This window comes from Schistocerca piceifrons, chromosome 1 (assembly GCF_021461385.2).
Source record: "Schistocerca piceifrons isolate TAMUIC-IGC-003096 chromosome 1, iqSchPice1.1, whole genome shotgun sequence".
Classification (NCBI taxonomy): domain Eukaryota; kingdom Metazoa; phylum Arthropoda; class Insecta; order Orthoptera; family Acrididae; genus Schistocerca; species Schistocerca piceifrons.
The window spans coordinates 1,144,641,026-1,144,661,269 of record NC_060138.1 but is presented as its reverse complement, the minus strand read 5'-3'; the positions used below and the strand labels follow the sequence as shown (position 1 = coordinate 1,144,661,269).

The following is a 20,244-nucleotide window of genomic DNA, read 5'->3' as shown; positions in this document are numbered from 1 at the left end:
CTACGACAAATGTCTAAGTTGGAGTGGCGAGTATGTAGAGAAGTAGCTGGAAGGTGTATGTAACTGTTGCAAATAAAACCTTTTTGACTTTCGTCGTGGTTTCCATTTCGGCACCGATCGGACCTTACATTCCGAATAGCCCTCGTACGACGTGCTTGGTGCACAATAAATGAGAGAGTACTCTTGAGTACGCACATTACTATTTCGAACAATTTGTAAAAACATGTCAGTAGTGGAATTAGGCAATAATTGTTTAAATCTCTCGTGTCACTTTTCTCATAAACAGACGTACTTTAACCTGTCGGGAAAAATTACCTGTGCCAGTGAGGCCTTACATACTTTATTAAGGATATTATTCACTCAGTTAGAACAACTTTTCAGAGCTCTGTAATGCCAACAACACCAAATGAACCTTTGCTTTTGTGGAACTCTTATAATTCTGTTAATTTTATTGAAGGATGTTGATGCTACTTCTAGTTGTTCAAAATATTGTGGAAAGACATTTTTAGTATAGTCTCTTATCCTTCAACTGAACCATTTTATGCCGGCCAGAGTGGCCGAGCGGTTCTAGGCGCTACAGTCTGGAACCGCGTCCGCTACGGTCGCAGGTTCGAATCCTGCGTCGGGCATGGATGGATGTGTCCTTAGGTTAGTTAGGTTTAAGTAGTTCTAAGTTCTAGGGGACTGATGACCTCAGCAGTTAAGTCCCATAGTGCTCAGAGCCATTTGAACCTTTTTTTAACTATGTCATCCTTTTGCTGCTACATTTAGAAAGTGTAAGTGTTGTTGTATGTTGTATGTTAACCAGGGACCTAGAAACGACGGAAAGGCTCCGTCCCCTCCGCAGCCGCAGTGGTCCACAAACCCACGATGACTACCGCAGTCCACGTCACCCCTCTGCCGCCCCACTCTGAAATACTCTTTCAGGGATATTGTGCATTTCCCCTGTGGAGCCCTCCTGGGAAAACCTCACACCAAACAAGTGTAGCCCCTGTATTTGCGTGGTAGAGTAGTGGTGATGTACGCGTACGTGGAGAACTTGTTTGCGCAGCAATCGCCGACATAGTGTAGCTGAGGCGGAATCTACATCTACATCTACATCTATACTCCGCGAGCCACCTTACGGTGTGTGGCGGAGGGTACTTATTGTACCACTATCTGATCCCCCCTTCCCTGTTCCATTCACGAATTGTGCGTGGGAAGAACGACTGCTTGTAAGTCTCTGTATTTGCTCTAATTTCTCGGATCTTTTCGTTGTGATCATTACGCGAGATATATGTGGGCGGTAGTAATATGTTGCCCATCTCTTCCCGGAATGTGCTCTCTCGTAATTTCGATAATAAACCTCTCCGTATTGCGTAACGCCTTTCTTGAAGTGTCCGCCACTGGAGCTTGTTCAGCATCTCCGTAACGCTCTCGCGCTGACTAAATGTCCCCATGACGAATCGCGCTGCTTTTCGCTGGATCATGTCTATCTCTTCTATTAATCCAACCTGGTAAGGGTCCCATACTGATGAGCAATACTCAAGAATCGGACGAACAAGCGTTTTGTAAGCTAGTTCTTTCGTCGATGAGTCACATTTTCTTAGAATTCTTCCTATGAATCTCAACCTGGCGCCTGCTTTTCCCACTATTTGTTTTATGTGATCATTCCACTTCAGATCGCTCCGGATAGTAACTCCTAAGTATTTTACGGTCGTTACCGCTTCCAATGATTTACCACCTATGGCATAATCGTACTGGAATGGATTTCTGCCCCTATGTATGCGCATTATATTACATTTATCTACGTTTAGGGAAAGCTGCCAGCTGTCGCACCATGCATTAATCCTCTGCAGGTCCTCCTGGAGTACGTACGAGTCTTCTGATGTTGCTACTTTCTTGTAGACAACCGTGTCATCTGCAAATAGCCTCACGGAGCTACCGATGTTGTCAACTAAGTCATTTATGTATATTGTAAACAATAAAGGTCCTATCACGCTTCCCTGCGGTACTCCCGAAATTACCTCTACATCTGCAGATTTTGAACTGTTAAGAATGACATATTGTGTTCTTTCTTCTAGGAAATCCTGAATCCAATCACAAACCTGGTCCGATATTCCGTAAGCTCGTATTTTTTTCACTAAACGTAAGTGCGGAACCGTATCAAATGCCTTCCTGAAGTCCAGGAATACGGCATCAATCTGCTCGCCAGTGTCTACGGCACTGTGAATTTCTTGGGCAAATAGGGCGAGCTGAGTTTCACATGATCTCTGTTTGCGGAATCCATGTTGGTTATGATGAAGGAGATTTGTATTATCTAAGAACGTCATAATACGAGAACACAAAACATGTTCCATTATTCTACAACAGATTGACGTAAGCGAAATAGGCCTATAATTATTCGCATCTGATTTCTGACCCTTCTTGAAAATGGGAACGACCTGCGCTTTCTTCCAGTCGCTAGGTACTTTACGTTCTTCCAGCGATCTACGATAAATTGCTGATAGAAAGGGGGCAAGTTCTTTAGCATAATCACTGTAGAATCTTAAGGGTATCTCGTCTGGTCCGGATGCTTTTCCGCTACTAAGTGATAGCAGTTGTTTTTCAATTCCGATATCGTTTATTTCAATATTTTCCATTTTGGCGTCCGTGCGACGGCTGAAGTCAGGGACCGTGTTACGATTTTCCTCAGTGAAACAGTTTCGGAACACTGAATTCAGTATTTCTGCCTTTCCTCGGTCGTCCTCTGTTTCGGTGCCATCGTGGTCAACGAGCGACTGAATAGGGGATTTAGATCCGCTTACCGATTTTACATATGACCAAAACTTTTTAGGGTTCTTGTTTAGATTGTTTGCCAATGTTTTATGTTCGAATTCGTTGAATGCTTCTCTCATTGCTCTCTTTACGCTCTTTTTCGCTTCGTTCAGCTTTTCCTTATCAGCTATGATTCGACTACTCTTAAACCTATGATGAAGCTTTCTTTGTTTCCGTAGTACGAGTACCTTTCGTACATGATTGTTATACCACGGTGGATCTTTCCCCTCGCTTTGGACCTTAGTCGGTACGAACTTATCTAAGGCGTACTGGACGATGTTTCTGAATTTTTTCCATTTTTGTTCCACATCCTCTTCCTCAGAAATGAACGTTTGATGGTGGTCACTCAGATATTCTGCGATTTGTGCCCTATCACTCTTGTTAAGCAAATATATTTTCCTTCCTTTCTTGGCATTTCTTATTACACTTGTAGTCATTGATGCAACCACTGACTTATGATCACTGATACCCTCTTCTACATTCACGGAGTCGAAAAGTTCCGGTCTATTTGTTGCTATGAGGTCTAAAACGTTAGCTTCACGAGTTGGTTCTCTAACTATCTGCTCGAAGTAATTCTCGGACAAGGCAGTCAGGATAATGTCACAAGAGTCTCTGTCCCTGGCTCCAGTTCTGATTGTGTGACTATCCCATTCTATACCTGGTAGATTGAAGTCTCCCCCTATTACAATAGTATGATCACGAAACTTCTTCACGACGTTCTGCAGGTTCTCTCTGAGGCGCTCAACTACTACGGTTGCTGATGCAGGTGGTCTATAGAAGCATCCGACTATCATATCTGACCCACCTTTGATACTTAACTTAACCCAGATTGTTTCACATTCGCATTCGCTAATAACTTCACTGGATATTATTGAATTCTTTACTGCTATAAATACTCCTCCACCATTGGCGTTTATCCTATCCTTGCGGTATATATTCCATTCTGTGTCTAGGATTTCGTTACTGTTCACTTCCGGTTTTAACCAACTTTCCGTTCCTAATACTATATGCGCACTATTTCCTTCAATAAGAGATACTAATTCAGGAACCTTGCCCTGGATACTCCTGCAGTTTACCAATATTACGTTAACTTTTCCTGTTTTTGGTCTCTGAGGACGGACGTTCTTTATCAACGATGATAATGTCCTCTCTGGTAAGCCGTCAGGTATTTTATCGTTTCGCCCAAGGGGGGGTCCCTCTAACCTAAAAAACCCCCGTGTGCACGCCACACGTACTCTGCTACCCTAGTAGCTGCTTCCGGTGTGTAGTGCACGCCTGACCTGTCTAGGGGGGCCCTACAGTTCTCCACCCAATAACGGAGGTCGATGAATTTGCAACCATTATAGTCGCAGAGTCGTCTGAGCCTCTGGTTTAGACCCTCCACACGGCTCCAAACCAGAGGACCGCGATCGACTCTGGGCACTATGCTGCAGATATTAAGCTCAGCTTGCACTCCGCGTGCGATGCTGGTTGTCTTCACCAAATCAGCCAGCCGCCGGAAGGAACCAAGGATGGCCTCAGAACCCAAGCGGCAGGCGTCATTCGTTCCGACATGTGCTACTATCTGCAGCCGGTCACACCCAGTGCGTTCAATAGCTGCCGGAAGGGCCTCCTCCACATTACGGACGAGACCCCCCGGCAAGCACACCGAGTGCACACTGGCATTCTTCCCCGACCTACCCGCTATTTTCCTGAGGGGCTCCATAACCCGCCTAACGTTGGAGCTCCCTATAACTAATAGGCCCGCCCTCTGTGACTGTCGGGACCTTGCCGGAGAATCGGCCACTGGCCCAACAGGCGAGGCATCCTGTGGTGGCTCGGAAACGATGTCATCACCACTAGGAAGCACCCCGTACCTGTTGGAAAGGGGTAAGGCAGCTGCCACGCGGCCAGATCCCACCTTCGCCTTTCGGCCAGGCACGCGCGAGCCCACCACTGTCCGCCATTCACCCTGGAGTGATGGCTGACCGGTAAGATGCTCACTGCCGGAAGACGCAGCGACATCAGGGGTTCCATGCGATTCCAAGGCCACCGAAGTAGGCATAGGTCTCACCACAGTTGCCCCAACGCCACTACGAGCCGACGCCTGCGCCTCGAGCTCGATGAGCCTAACAGACAAAGCCTCCACCTGCCCCCGAAGAGTGGCCAATTCTCCTTGCGTCCGCTCACAACAACCACAGTCCCTGCACATGACTATGTTTACCCTACTCTATACGGTGACAAATTCCCAAGATAATCTTCTGATGAGCTACTCTGATAATCAAGAAACACTCACTGAAATACGAGACGCGAAAACTACGCTAGGTTTTCCCAGAAAAACTATTTAAAAGCTAAGCGCAGCAATAAGTACAAAAACGGTTTATACAAACAGTACTCGCTGCTGCTGGTGCTCTCGCTCTGGCTGTCACAAGACAACTGCTGATTCAAGTGACTAGTGTCTAACGGCCGCGAAACAAACAGAAGACGGTTTTAGGGCGCTTTCTGTTCTAAACGATCAAGAAAACACTAAGAAATCTAACACGAAAACTACGTAAAGTTTTATCAAGAACTGTTAGTTACTATGCAGAGCAGATAAACACAAATAGAATCCCTTCCTTAGTGGAAGGTCGTAAACAAAATGCAAAATAAACGCTTTATACAAACAGTACTCGCTGCTGCTGGTGCTCTCGCTCTGGCTGTCACAAGATAAGGGGAAGCAGACCGCATTCGCCGAGACAGATGGAAAACCGCCAAAAAACCATCCACAGACTGGCCAACTCACCGGACCTCGACACAAGTCTGCCGGACGGATTCGTGCCGGGGACCAGGCGCTCCTTCCCGCTCCGGAAAGCCATGTGTTAGACCGCTCGGCTAACTGGGAGGGCAAATGTGAGTAGCCTTTACTTGTGATTGTGTTATCGTAAATACGAACCTGGAAATGTTAATTGACAACGTAAATGTGATACTGAACTCAAACCCACATCACTTAGATGAATCTGATTTTATTCATAAGCAAATAAATAAACAAACCAATAATTTCACCCTCAGTGGGCTTCCTCAGTGCGAACTGTTTGAAAAAAACGTAACTGCACAAAAAAGCACACCAAATTATAATCTCGACCTATATAAGAATGTGCCCTGTAACACACGACAACACTGACATATGGGTCTGGTAAAATAAAGAAACTGACAGAACCTACATTGCGCAAAGGAAACTTATTATGAATCTCACCTGCAAAATAAAGTACTGGCAGAAACAGCAACATAGAAAGAGTCCACAATAGTCCGCAACAGCTAAAAAAATACTGCTAATACTTAACTACAGTTGGTCGAGGGAAATTGGGCTCATAATCTTGAGACAGAATGCCACTGAAACACATGACCCAACCTTTAAGTACTGAAATTTCAGTTAAGAAGGAACTTATTAAAAAAAAAGTTATAGAATATGACAAATATAGAATATGAAAATTCTTTTAATCTAATAACTTCTGTGGTACAGTAAATTAACTCAGAAGATCAATCAATAGAATAGTTATCAAAAACTCGACTGTGACGAAGGTGAAGTGACCAACAATACAAGTCTACAAAAATAAAAATAAACTTTTTACATTATCAAATAATACTTTGTTCTTCATTTGAAAACCTTTTTTATGTTTTTTATGCCATCCGACCATTGTTATGAGTCATTATTCCTCCTCGTAATATATCTGAAACTCACATAGTTCCGAAAGTAGGTCCATGCATAATACTGTACACTCAAGGAATCGCGCCTGCTGCACACCGCAGCTTTCCACTGCTGACTGCCAAAGATTTTAAGACTCCACAGTGATGCCATCGAAGACACACATAGTGTTGGCTAACAATTCTTTCTCTGACCACAATTCTTCAGACACATCATTTTCCTTTACAAACATTAATACATCCAATAACTTCATCCTAAATAGCCATATTACAAAATTGATTGTTACAACCACTTGCAACTTTTCACTAATCAGTCACAATTTTGTCAGTTAGTTTAATTGTTATGGTACCTTGTTCTCTGACTGGCTGCCCTATCTCCCGTTTGACAATATCCCATACAGATCTGATGTAATTAAATTTTCCTTGAAAAATTTGAGTCTCATTGTTATCTACGTTAATGACAGAAGCTAAATAAATGAGTTGTTGACATTTGCGCCATGGCCAGGACTTAAACCCGAGTTTCCTTACAACTAGCTGGGAATTATACCCGTTACACCACTGTAGTAATACAGGTAAATTCATTTCTTCAGCTTCAATCATTATGGTAGATAAAGTTAAGACTCAAATGCCTCAATGAAAATTAAATTGTATCAGACATATAAACCACCTAAGCTTGAGGTACTGGCAGGATTGCCCCGCTATTTCGAGTGGTGGTGTGCTATTCCAGAGACTCGACAATAGTGACGACTTAAGAAGGGGAAAAGTAAGCTGAAGACTAGAAGTTTGTGTTGGAGGAGGGGGGGGGGGGGGGGAGCATTGGACTAGGCTAGTCCGTGCAGCAGTGTTACCTATAGTGCAATGGGGCTGTAATGGCTAGCTCCACTTCCCTAGCAAGCAAGAAATTTCAGGCTCAGGTCCTAGACGCGACACAAACTTTGATTCATTTCTTCAGCTTCTATCATTATTGTATATCTCATATAGTTTTAATCTTACGATCTGCGTTATTCATATCTGTCAGGACCCGTATACTTCTGAACATTTTAATGACTTTCCTTAAAACATAAACAGCATTATCTGTAGTACGCAAGTAAAATCGGATCTTGACTTATTCTGGCCTTTATATAATTTCCCTCATCCTCTTACACGAGATTTTAGTTCCAATAGTTATCCGTGGCTTAATTGTTGGTGTAATTAATTTTCTGGATAACTCTTCAGGAAAGCTACTTTCAAATACGGACACAAATTTACGATGGAATACACTGAATTTGACATTAGCGTTTATACTTTATCCCACAACACCTTTTTAACTTACAGTGGCCCAGACCCCTGTCGAATCCCCGCGGCGCATTCACGACCGTGGCTGAAGTACTGGCCAGCCTGACTGCGGTTTTCCAGTCGGTTCCCACGCCCGTTGAAGCAAATGTTTCGTCTCAAAATACACGATGGACCAACAGTTAAAAAATACTATTACACAGAGAGCAAAGTTTTCGCTGTTCATCGATAGGGGTCACATACAGTGATGAGCCAAAAGATTATGACCACCTGCTTCATGGCTTGTTTGTCCGTCTTTGGAACGAAATACATCACTGATTCTGCGTATCAGGAATACCACAGTTTGTTGGCAGGTTTTTGGAGGTATGTGGCATTAGATGTCTACGCACAGGCCATGTAATTCGCGTAAATAACCCGCCCCTGACTATTGTACGCGGTGATGGTGCCAGATAGCGACCCAGGTGGATTCCATAGGATTTACATCAAGCAAATTTGGTCGCCAAGACATCAACGTGAGTTGACTATTATACTCCTCAAACCACTGCAGCGCGGTTCTGCCTCCGAGACACGGACAATTATCCTATTGGAGGATAACATCACCGGTGGGAAGACATCAAGCATGAACGGATGCAGGTGGTTCGCAGCCGTCAGCGTGTCTTCGATTACCACCACAGGTCCAATGCAAGTGCAGGATAATGTCTCATGTAGCATAATCCTACTCCCAACAGAATCCGTGCGTGGCGCGCTCCATGTTCCGAGCCGCCGCTTATCTCGATGACGGCGTTCGTGGAGACGACCATCGACCTAGTGTAGCAAAAGTGTGATTCAACCGGACATTGATCGACGGTCGAATCCTGACGGACCTGTGCCCACTGCATTCGTGATTGACGACATCGTTGGGTCAACATGTGGACACGTAGAGATAGTCTGCTGCAGAGCTCTATGTTCAACAAGGTACGGTGAATGGTGTGCTCCAAAACACTTGTGCGTGCACCAGCATTGTGCTTGGTTCAAATGGCTCTGAGCACTGTGGGACTTAACGTCTGAGGTCATCAGTCTCCTAGAACTTAGAACTACTTAAACCTAACTAGCCTAAGGACATGACACACATCGATGTCTCGGGCAGGATTCGAACCTGCGACCGTAGCGAGCATTGTGCTTTTTGGACAGGGATACCACAGATCACCATCTATCCTACTTAACAGAGCAAACAAGCCTCCGAACCACACATTCTGTGAGAGTCGTGGACGTCCGACCATTTAGCGCCTTTTGACTGCCTCTTTCCGAACATGCTCACGACAGTAGCACGTGAACATTTGACCAGCTTCACCGTTCTCGAGATACTCGTTCACAGTCACTGCTTAATAATAATCTGCCCTTCCTCAAAGTCGCTTGTCTCAATTTATTTCCCCCATTTACAGCCCATATCTTCGCTAGAGTGATCCCACGTCCGTCTCTGGTCCGTTTACATACTTTTGTTACCGCGTCACGCGCCCGCAACACCAGCAAGCGACATCCAATGTCGCGGTGGGCAGCCCTCAGAGATTTTTGGTGATCATTGTATACAGAGACTTCCCTCTCTTAGCTTACTGATCAATGCGGCAACAGGAAGACATTCGGCCACAAAGTTAAATGAAATACATTTGTGTAAAATTGAGTACAGTGGAGACTGTCGTAGATGGGGTGGGGGAACGCTAACGAGAAGAAGAAGATAGGAACCTCGTTGGTGATAATCCAACAACATTTTCTTTGATGATTAACGTCAAAGGCTTCCACAGTTTCCTACTCACCACAAAGTGAGGAATCGCAATGAAAGAGCAGTAAGGAACACATTACGTACGGAGGTTGTACCCCAGCCGATAACAGTGACACTGGAGCCCTCTGGAGTCTCCTGTCCTTGCGCTGGAAGCTGTATAGTTCCCATCGTGGTGCCGTCCAGGACAAAAGGTGTCGCTACCTGTAAAAATATTATCGGGTCAGATAATGGTAGACAATAACTCGACACAGAATACGGAGGACAGCAGACTGCAGCTAGCACTCAGAAAGGCTGGCTCACCTATTAAATAAAATCGCCTTGTAACATATGAAGGCTGTTCGGAAAGTAAGTTCCGATCGGACGCGAAATGGAAACCACTGTGAAAATCGGATGGGTAGTGCCTCTCTAGTACGTCCGTCAATTGCGCCACTTCGCTCTTTTCAGTTCTAACCGTGCAGTGACCACGTAAAGATGCCTAGAAAGTAGTGTCCCCTGCCAAGTGTGAAGGCCTGCTGAGAGATTTCAACTAATGGCGTGCAGCCCACATAACGTAACTCTCATGCATGCCCTTCTTGATGACAATTCTCGGCCGCACTCTTCAGGAGCAATGAGAACGGTTGGTTGGCTGGTCGGTTTGGAGGAAAAGGAACTGAACGGCAGAAAAAATGCTCCTGCAGCCTTTTCGATGGGAAGTGTTTGGTCATCCACGACACAGCCCGTAATTGGCTGATCCTGAGTTTCATCTCTGCTCACGTGAACCGCTGGCTATGATTCAAATGGCTCGGAGCACTATGGGACTTAACACCTGTGGTCATCAGTCCCCTAGAACTTAGAAATACTTAAACCTAACTAACCTAAGGACATTACACACATCCATGCCCGAGGCAGGATTCGAACCTGCGGCCGTAGCGGTCACGCGGTTCCAGACTGAAGCGCCTAGAACCGCACGGCCACACCGGCCGGCCGCTGGCTATGATGACAACATTGTGACACAGACAACGAGCTGCAGACGAAGGTAGAGAAATTGGCGGAAAGCACAGGCGGTTGCCTTCTATGAAAGAGTATTGGAGAGTTGGTACAACACTACGACAATTGTTTAAGTCGGATCGGCGACTATGTGGAGAAGTTCGCTAGGAGCGCTGTGGATGGTGTATAACTGGTACCTGGTCACGTGACACAAAACCGTTGGCGGAAATGGCAGTGAAATGCAGCGTGCGTGTCGTCCGGTTGTATGGAATCACAGCAGTACGATTGGTCGATGTTAAGACGTGACTGGAAGGCAGAAAGAAACTTTCGCGTTTGGACGGTACTGCAAATGGAGCTGCCCGATTTGTTGCTGTACCAGGGCGGACAATCCAATTATCTTCGAGCGAACATTAACAATTGAAGTGCATGCGGGTTTACATGTTGCCAAGGCTCTTCGGAGTATGCTGTAGAGGTTTCGCTGGGAAGTCCTTATACATCATCGATACAATCCCGATCTCTCCCCACTGCAACAAGACAGCCTATTGTAAAGGGAAGACACGCTTTATTCAATCACCAAACACGCGACTGCGTACGCACAGGCGGGGGCAAAGATCGGGTTATATTCGTGTTGACAGCTGAAATCATCTACATTTACATCCACACCCACATGGATACTCAGCTCTGATTTCCCTTATTTTATTATGGTGATCATTCCTCCCCATGTAAGTCGGCGTCACATGAAATAAGTTTGCAACCCAGCGGCCCAACTTCACCGAATGGGGTCTCCCGGGAATCAATGCCACATGATCATTTCTCCATAATGTACACCTAGTTCTGTTCATTCTTGTCCTAGTTCTTTCAAACTTTCGCCAGTAACAGGATTACAAGATCTGAGCTTCTTAGTACATATTGCAACATACTTTGATGTTACACTATGTTTTTTATTACTGTAGGTATACTTGAAGGAGCTCTATCAGTGTGTCATTCCTTTTTTTTGTTATTTTACACTTCTAGTTCCGTAGGACCAAATTGAGGAGCAAATCTTCATGGTTATGGAACGTGTTATTACATGAAATTACAACCGAAAATTAATAACAGATAAAATAAAACGTTAAGGAACCCAAAAAATACAAGCCATAAGTATATATAAACGCAATCAACAATATAACATAGGAATGAGCTTAATTTTTCAAGGAACTCCTCGTAAGAAAAGAATTGACCCATGAGCAAACTCTTCGAAAAGCGCTTGTATTACTGCTAAGATTTCTGAATTCTTGTGGCAGCTTATTGAAAATGTATGCAGCAGTATACTGCACACCTTTCTGCACAAGAGTCAAGGAAGTGCGATCCAAATGCAGATTGGACATATATATATATATATATATATATATATATATACACTCCTGGAAATGGAAAAAAGAACACATTGACACCGGTGTGTCAGACCCACCATACTTGCTCCGGACACTGCGAGAGGGCTGTACAAGCAATGATCACACGCACGGCACAGCGGACACACCAGGAACCGCGGCGTTGTCCGTCGAATGGCGCTAGCTGCGCAGCATTTGTGCACCGCCGCCGTCAGTGTCAGCCAGTTTGCCGTGGCATACGGAGCTCCATCGCAGTCTTTAACACTGGTAGCATGCCGCGACAGCGTGGACGTGAACCGTATGTGCAGTTGACGGACTTTGAGCGAGGGCGTATAGTGGGCATGCGGGAGGCCGGGTGGACGTACCGCCGAATTGCTCAACACGTGGGGCGTGAGGTCTCCACAGTACATCGATGTTGTCGCCAGTGGTCGGCGGAAGGTGCACGTGCCCGTCGACCTGGGACCGGACCGCAGCGACGCACGGATGCACGCCAAGACCGTAGGATCCTACGCAGTGCCGTAGGGGACCGCACCGCCACTTCCCAGCAAATTAGGGACACTGTTGCTCCTGGGGTATCGGCGAGGACCATTCACAACCGTCTCCATGAAGCTGGGCTACGGTCCCACACACCGTTAGGCCGTCTTCCGCTCACGCCCCAACATCGTGCAGCCCTCCTCCATTGGTGTCGCGACAGGCGTGAATGGAGGGACGAATGGAGACGTGTCGTCTTCAGCGATGAGAGTCGCTTCTGCCTTGGTGCCAATGATGGTCGTATGCGTGTTTGGCGGCGTGCAGGTGAGCGCCACAATCAGGACTGCATACGACCGAGGCACACAGGGCCAACACCCGGCATCATGGTGTGGGGAGCGATCTCCTACACTGGCCGTACACCACTGGTGATCGTCGAGGGGACACTGAATAGTGCACGGTACATCCAAACCGTCATCGAACCCGTCGTTCTACCATTCCTAGACCGGCAAGGGAACTTGCTGTTCCAACAGGACAATGCACGTCCGCATGTATCCCGTGCCACCCAACGTGCTCTAGAAGGTGTAAGTCAACTACCCTGGCCAGCAAGATCTCCGGATCTGTCCCCCATTGAGCATGTTTGGGACTGGATGAAGCGTCGTCTCACGCGGTCTGCACGTCCAGCACGAACGCTGGTCCAACTGAGGCGCCAGGTGAAAATGGCATGGCAAGCCGTTCCACAGGACTACATCCAGCATCTCTACGATCGTCTCCATGGGAGAATAGCAGCCTGCATTGCTGCGAAAGGTGGATATACACTGTACTAGTGCCGACATTGTGCATGCTCTGTTGCCTGTGTCTATGTGCCTGTGGTTCTGTCAGTGTGATCATGTGATGTATCTGACCCCAGGAATGTGTCAATAAAGTTTCCCCTTCCTGGGACAATGAATTCACGGTGTTCTTATTTCAATTTCCAGGAGTATATATATATATATATATATATATATATATATATATATATATATGGTGTTACAAAAAGGTACGGACTAACTTTCAGGAAACATTCCTCACACACAAATAAAGAAAAGATGTTATGTGGACATGTGTCAGGAAACGCTTAATTTCCATGTTAGAGCTCATTTTAGTTTCGTCAGTATGTACTGTACAACGTGATCAAATTGCAAATTTTCACAATCAACATATGTCGGCTGACGAGAACCCGCACGCAATTGTGCAATCACGTCATCAACACAGATTTTCTGTGAACGTTTGGGCAGGCATTGTTGGTGATGTCTTGATTGGACCCCATGTTCTTCCACCTACGCTCAATGGAGCACGTTATCATGATTTCATACGGAATACTCTACCTGCGCTGCTAGAACATGTGCCTTTACAAGTGCGACACAACATGTGGTTCATGCACGATGGAGCTCCTGCACATATCAGTCGAAGTGTTCGTACGCTTCTCAACAACAGATTCTGTGACCGATGGATTGGTAGAGGCGGACCAATTCCATAGCCTCCACGCCCTCCTGACCTCAACCCTCTTGACTTTCATTTATGGGGGCATTTGAAAGCACTTGTCTACGCAACCCCGGTACCAAATGTAGAGACTCTTCGTGCTCGTATTGTGGACGGCTGTGATACAATACGCCATTCTCCAGGGCTGCATCAGCGCATCAGGGATTCCATGCGACGGATGGTGGATGCATGTATCCTCGCTAACGGAGGACATTTTGAATATTTCCTGTAACAAAGTGTTTGAAGTCACGCTGGTACGTTCTGTTGCTGTGTGTTTCCATTCCATGATTAATGTGATTTGAAGAGAAATAATAAAATGAGCTCTAACATGGAAAGTAAGCGTTTCCGGACACATGTCCACATAACATAATTTCTTTCTTTGTGTGTGAGGAATGTTTTCTGAAAGTTTGGCCGTACCTTTTTGTAACACCCGGTATATATATGTTGAGAGGCCGATGTCAGGATACCCACACTAGTGAATGGGTGTCGACCAGGGGTTCGCGAAGTGACACCACCAACTGCCCGAACCCCCAGTTTCTGAGCCAAAAATATCTTTTGAGAATGGGAAGAGTTATCTCAAAACATAATATTATATAAGCCAATGAAAATAAGCAAAGTAGACTACTTTATCCTTTGAGAATGGGAAGAATTATCCCAAAACATAATATTATATAAGCGAATGAAAGTAAGCAAAGTAGACTACTTTTCGTGTCGAACTATTACATACTTCAGATACCGTTCGAATAATAACTGGCAGCATTAAGTCTCTGAACAAGATCCTGAACGTGGGCTTTCCACGACAAACTCGATCTATTGGTAGATTCAACTGGCGCTACTGTAGTGTGAGCCATGCCCTCCGCCATCAGTGCCTTCTCCAGCCCCATGTTAACACGCCTAACAGCAGCATTAAGATGAGGCCGACGCTGAACCACTTGCACGGAGTGAACATTAGTGTCACTAATCTGAATAGCTATCTTTACCAACTGTATTTTTTTACATGATTCCTTTGCCACGCGGAGTGGCCGCGCGGTTTGAGGCCCCATGTCACGGGTTCCGCGGCCCCTCCCGTCGGAGGTTCGAGTCTTACCTCGGGCATGGGTGTGTGTTGTTCTTAGCATAAGTTATTTTACGTTAATTTAAGTAGTGTGTAAGCTAGGGACCATTGACCTCAGAAGTTTGGTCCCTTAGGAATTCACACAAATTTGAACGTTTTGAACATGAGTCCTTCCCGACAACAACGTAAAGCAGTTTGTGCACTATACGTTTCCATTAGACTTCCGGTTTTCGTGTACAACCAACAGAAATTTATTCATTCGTCGCTTGTTAGATCCCTTCCGCCCCTTCAGCATTCACACATTGGTTCCTGTCTCACTTCATAGTTTAATGATTTCCTCACGCTACATGATTACAGACACACACAAACCATGAATGAGGAACTTGTGCTGGCTGTTGCTGTACACGAATAACGACGCGATTAAGGTCTTTGGAGTCAAACATGACGTTGGATTTGGTCATGGCTCCTACGCTCCGCCACGAGAATTAGTGCGGCCAGCCTATCAAATTAGGATGTGTTCGGCCCTCCTTGTATATTGTGCTCGTTTACTCGACCATACAGGGTTTTAGTTTAGCTACTACAGTTATTATAGCAGTGGATGAGCACATTCAATATTTTTAACTGCTTATATGGATCTTGATATCAGAAAACCTCGTAAAACCAGGCCTCAATGTAACAAGTCTTCCTGAAAAAGAAAGTGGGATACATTTCTGGGCATTAGGCACATCTCAAGCTATAGACTGTGACGCTACAACGCAGTCCTTGCTATGAATTTTTTCGCTTACTTAACACATGAAACTGTTTGTATACGATGTATTGTCTGGTGTAAATATGTATTGTAAATACTATGTTTAAATTATGTAATATTTAACACTGGCAAGTCAGGGCATATTTAGTTAACGTTGAAGTCAGAGAGATTGTTTTATCGTGCCGCTGGGCGCGGGAGCGCGCCAGCGAGCAGAAGTAGCAGTGACGCCGTGCTCGGAGTAAGACGCACAGTCGAGTGCTGCGAGTCCTAGCTGTGTTACATCTAACGGCTAGTGTGTGGGTCTAAGTACGACGGGAAAGTAATGGTCGGCGTATCTGGAAGCATGGCCGGGCAAGTTATTATGGATTAATGGGCATAGTGCTGAAGAAACGAGGACTTAAATATGAAGCGCACTGTGGGCCCAAGTCGCAACAGTAAAAGCCCGCTGCCACATTGTGACGCTGCCGTGGACTTCCGTCGATCCACCGACAACGAGGGAAGTAAGATCTACGTAATTTTCGAAGGATAAAATTGTAGAAGGCTTGACAGTGACTGCTTTTCTCTGAAGTTGAACAATTAATAACAAGCACTTTATAATCGAAGTGTTGCAGTTACATTCCACCCGACAATAACACCAAGTAGGTTCCTTTCAATCCTTACGTTATTGAACCGAGTGTGTCACGCCATTATCAAGAGAAACTATGTTAATTATCAAATTATTTGCATAGACAGTGAAGAGTAAATTTCAGACTGATTAGCGTAGTTAATTGTTGCACTTAATAAGCTTACGCCAACCCTAGTAACTTAATAATAGACTGAAGTAATAAATTTGATTATTAAGATTTATTTCAACGCATATTCGGCTGAAGTTAATTCAAGGATATTTCATGAACCTATAAAGCTTATTCCACCTGACAATCCCCCAATTAACGAATTAATATCAGTCAAAACATAGTTAATCCGTTATTGGCAATATATTTCATTATTAGTAGATTAAACTGTGCAAAGTACCTAATTTTAAAGACAGAATGACAGTCCATGAATAATCTCGATAGATAATTATATGTTGTCAGCATTGCTCTTAGCTGACAAATTATGAACAAAAAAGGGTAGTTAGATTGTTATGACATTGTTTTATATGACTACTGATCCTGACACAGCACTTACGTAAAAGTTCCCGTTCCACTTGCTGCGCTACACGCAGGTAAACTTTATTTTTGACACAATTATTCACGCACTTAACAGTACTGTCGCTCATCAGTTGAGCTGGCGACCGATTTTTTAATTGCTTTTAGAACTTAATCATTTCTTTCGGCAAAATTTCCACTGGCAAAATGTATTTCCAAATTATTTCCATTACCTCATTTACCGATCGTTATTGAATGAAATTACTCATTCAATAACGATCACGTTATAACGTCTTCTGTTTCCCGCGGAATAATGATTATTTATTTCGGATTTGGATGCCTTATCCCGACGCTGGTCAAAATTCATAATTCACGGTCATTGTCAACTTGTAATTTCGCAAATCCCGGGAAGCAGGGGGGTGTTATAAGACCAACGGCGAAACTTAATCTAATAAAGATTTTGTCTTACCGTCAGATGTTAAGTTCTGTGCCTACCTTGATTAAGGCGATGTCGTTGATCCAGGAATTAGAACTGTCGTATTGAGGATGGATTATAGTCTCACTGATGTTTATCATGGAACCACCCTGCACGAGACTGGTTGTTCCTGCTAGGATCGCATAGTAGCCACCCCTACAAACAAGAAAACAAGTGATTACAAGAGAAAGGAGATTGCCACACAGTGCCGAAATTTGTTACTTCGCTACGATATTGTAAGATTTGCATCATAATTGACAGTCCAGAGATACACCGATCATGTGCCGCATTTTTCTCTTTGATGATGGAAATGTTATGTCTCGTGTATATTTGTGCATAAGTACATACTGATCGTTTGTTGGTGTGACTGTATATATTACATTTAATTTTACGTTTGTTTTATCAAATAAAACACACACACACTACCTCCTAAAATATGTATAACGTGTACAGAGATGACCATCAAAAATGATTTCAGTTAATTTGACAGATTTTTATTCTTGACTATCTGCACATCACGTACTCATAACACGCTAGGTTGGTGAATGGGCCCCTGCTGCCTGTCATTTGCGACATGCACTCTTTCATCAATTTGACGGCCCTGTGGCCTCCATTCTACTTCGCAGCTGTTGGCATGCATAACCCACTGCAATCCAGTCCACACCTGACTGTAACATGGCGCAGAATATTGCACAAAACTAACTTTCCCTATCCTAAACAGTGGTGGCGCTACACTGTAAAAAAAAAAGTAGAGGTGTCATCGTTGAAACTTGTTGTAATACTATATCTTTCATAGCATTTGAGTTATTTATTCATCAACACTTCTCAGCATCAAATGGTCGTTAACGTCATTGTCTGGCAAATTTCAGTTTCGGATGAATTATACAAGAATTCGAAGCTATTTGGTCACTTACCTAAATACCCGGCCATTGACGTTGCTTTTTGCTTTACTTAATTGTCTAAAACATATACTGGGCTGTTATAATTAAACTTTCCCTATATAACACGTTATAACACGGAAACTAATTACTGTACGAGTACCAGACTTGGTAGCATTAACGTCCAGAATATAGGGTGCACGATTTCCATGCATCACAGCGCCACTGTCCAATTCCAACTATGGCCACCAGATGCCGTGATTAGTCATCGTGATTCATAGTCTCACACACCCTACCAGTCGCAGTGCACTTGTTGATGTGTCCACATGGGCTTGAACGAAAGGAGGAGGGCATTATTGCTAAAGCTCTGTTATCAAAACAACAGTAATGCTGCAGCTGCACTTGGAGAATATCGCCGGCTGCAAGGATTATGGAAGGGTCCTCTTTCTCCACCTGCTGTGTGGAGAATGATGAAGAAGTTCGAAACCACAGGAGAACTGGGCGTCGCTCCGAGAAGAGGCCGACGACTGGTTGCACCACAGGTGTTTGACAAAATCGCTGTTACTATGGCAGACAACGCTGCGCGTAATTCCCGATTGTCAGGCAGGGCTCGTGCTGTTGAACATCCCGTGGTCCACTGTACGGAAGGTGCTTCGAACCATTCTCAAATGGTGTCCGTACAAGATCCATGTCGTACAGCAGCTTGCACCACAGGACGCACAACAATGTGTTGACTTCGCTCTCCATTTTCTCGCAAGGATTGAAACTGTCTAGGGCTGCCCCTGGACAATCCTATGGATAGACGAAGCTCTGACAGGTGAGGTGCACACACAGAATTTCCGAGTGTGGGGGATCTTCACCTCCAGTCACTGTTCATGAAGTACCTCTGCATGATGAATGTGTCACTGAATGGCGTGGATTCAGAGCTACGTTCATCGCTGGCCCACTCTTTTTGGAAAAAGTTGGTGCTCAGAAACAAAAGATGTGCAGTGCGACTGGCCAGCGTTACTTCGATATGTTTCGCCAGCATGTCATACCCGCCCCACAGGAGAGAGACACATTGAGCTCAACAGTTTTCAAGCTAGGTACGGTCTCACCGCACACCACTCGTGAGGTTTACCTGCTTCTCCAATACACATTTGACGGTACGATCACCTGATCTCACTCCCTGTGATGTCTGGTGGCGAGGCTACCTGAAGGACAGGGTTTACCAGGAAAACATTCACACATGTGCTGATCTGAAGCGCAACATATCAAGAGAGGTAGTCAGTATACCTACGAACATGCTTGGTACTGCTGTGCAGAATGACATCCCGAGCTTACAGACGCTTCTGGACACTGATGGGCGCCATATCGAGCCCCTTTTGTAGCAGTAACGGTACTGGTGTATAATGGTATGATGTACCGTAGCATCACATTAGAAGTGTTTCAATTGAACTGATTCTGCATTATTTCTCTCTCCCATGTCTTTGACATTAATGCTACCGAGTTTGTACAGTAATTAGTTTCCGTGTTATAACGTGTTAAATAGTGAATTTTTAATTATAACCACCGGGGTGAAAAGTATTTTAACCGACAAACTCTGAGAAGATATAGGGGGCATCAAAACAAATATTTTTCCCTAATGTCATTTTTTCGTATGATGAGTATTTAAACCGGTAGAGGAAGATTCCTCTGGCGGCAAATTAATTAAACCAGCAAACACTTTTCCATTTTTTTATGACCAAGAGACAACACATTAACACAACCCAATTTCAATTACAGTATATTTTCAAAATTGCCTCCATTGACACGTAAACAAAGGTTACACCGTCGGATCATGTTCTGTCTGACAGGGCAAAAACCCCCGGGAGTATCCTGAATTGTTCCTGCTGCTGCTACTATCCGGGCTACCAGATCCTCTTTTGATGCAACAGGAGTTGGGTAAACAAGGTTGCGCATCTCTCCCCACACAAAAAATTCCAGAGGGGACATGTCTGGGGATCGAGCAGGCCATGGTACAGGACCACCTCTGCCAATCCGCGTTTCTCGGAACCGTCGGTCCAGGAATCGACGCACACGACGACTGAAATGTGCCGGCGCCCCGTCATTTTGGAACCACATGCATTGTCTTGTAGGGAGCGGGACGTCTTCCAGCAATTCTGGCAATGCTC

General features: G+C 44.8%; 1 protein-coding gene across 1 annotated transcript in view; it reads right to left on the bottom strand.

Annotated features, from left to right (window-relative positions):
- The window catches only part of LOC124712818 (mite allergen Der f 3-like), a 90,853-nt gene that overhangs the window by 23,108 nt on the left and 47,501 nt on the right, over positions 1-20,244 (bottom strand). The window contains exons 4-5 of the mRNA XM_047242901.1: positions 17,234-17,369; positions 9,569-9,685 (exon numbers count right to left, since the gene is read on the bottom strand). Coding sequence (XP_047098857.1) covers positions 9,569-9,685; positions 17,234-17,369 — 253 coding nt within the window. The remainder of the gene's footprint in view (positions 1-9,568; positions 9,686-17,233; positions 17,370-20,244) is intronic.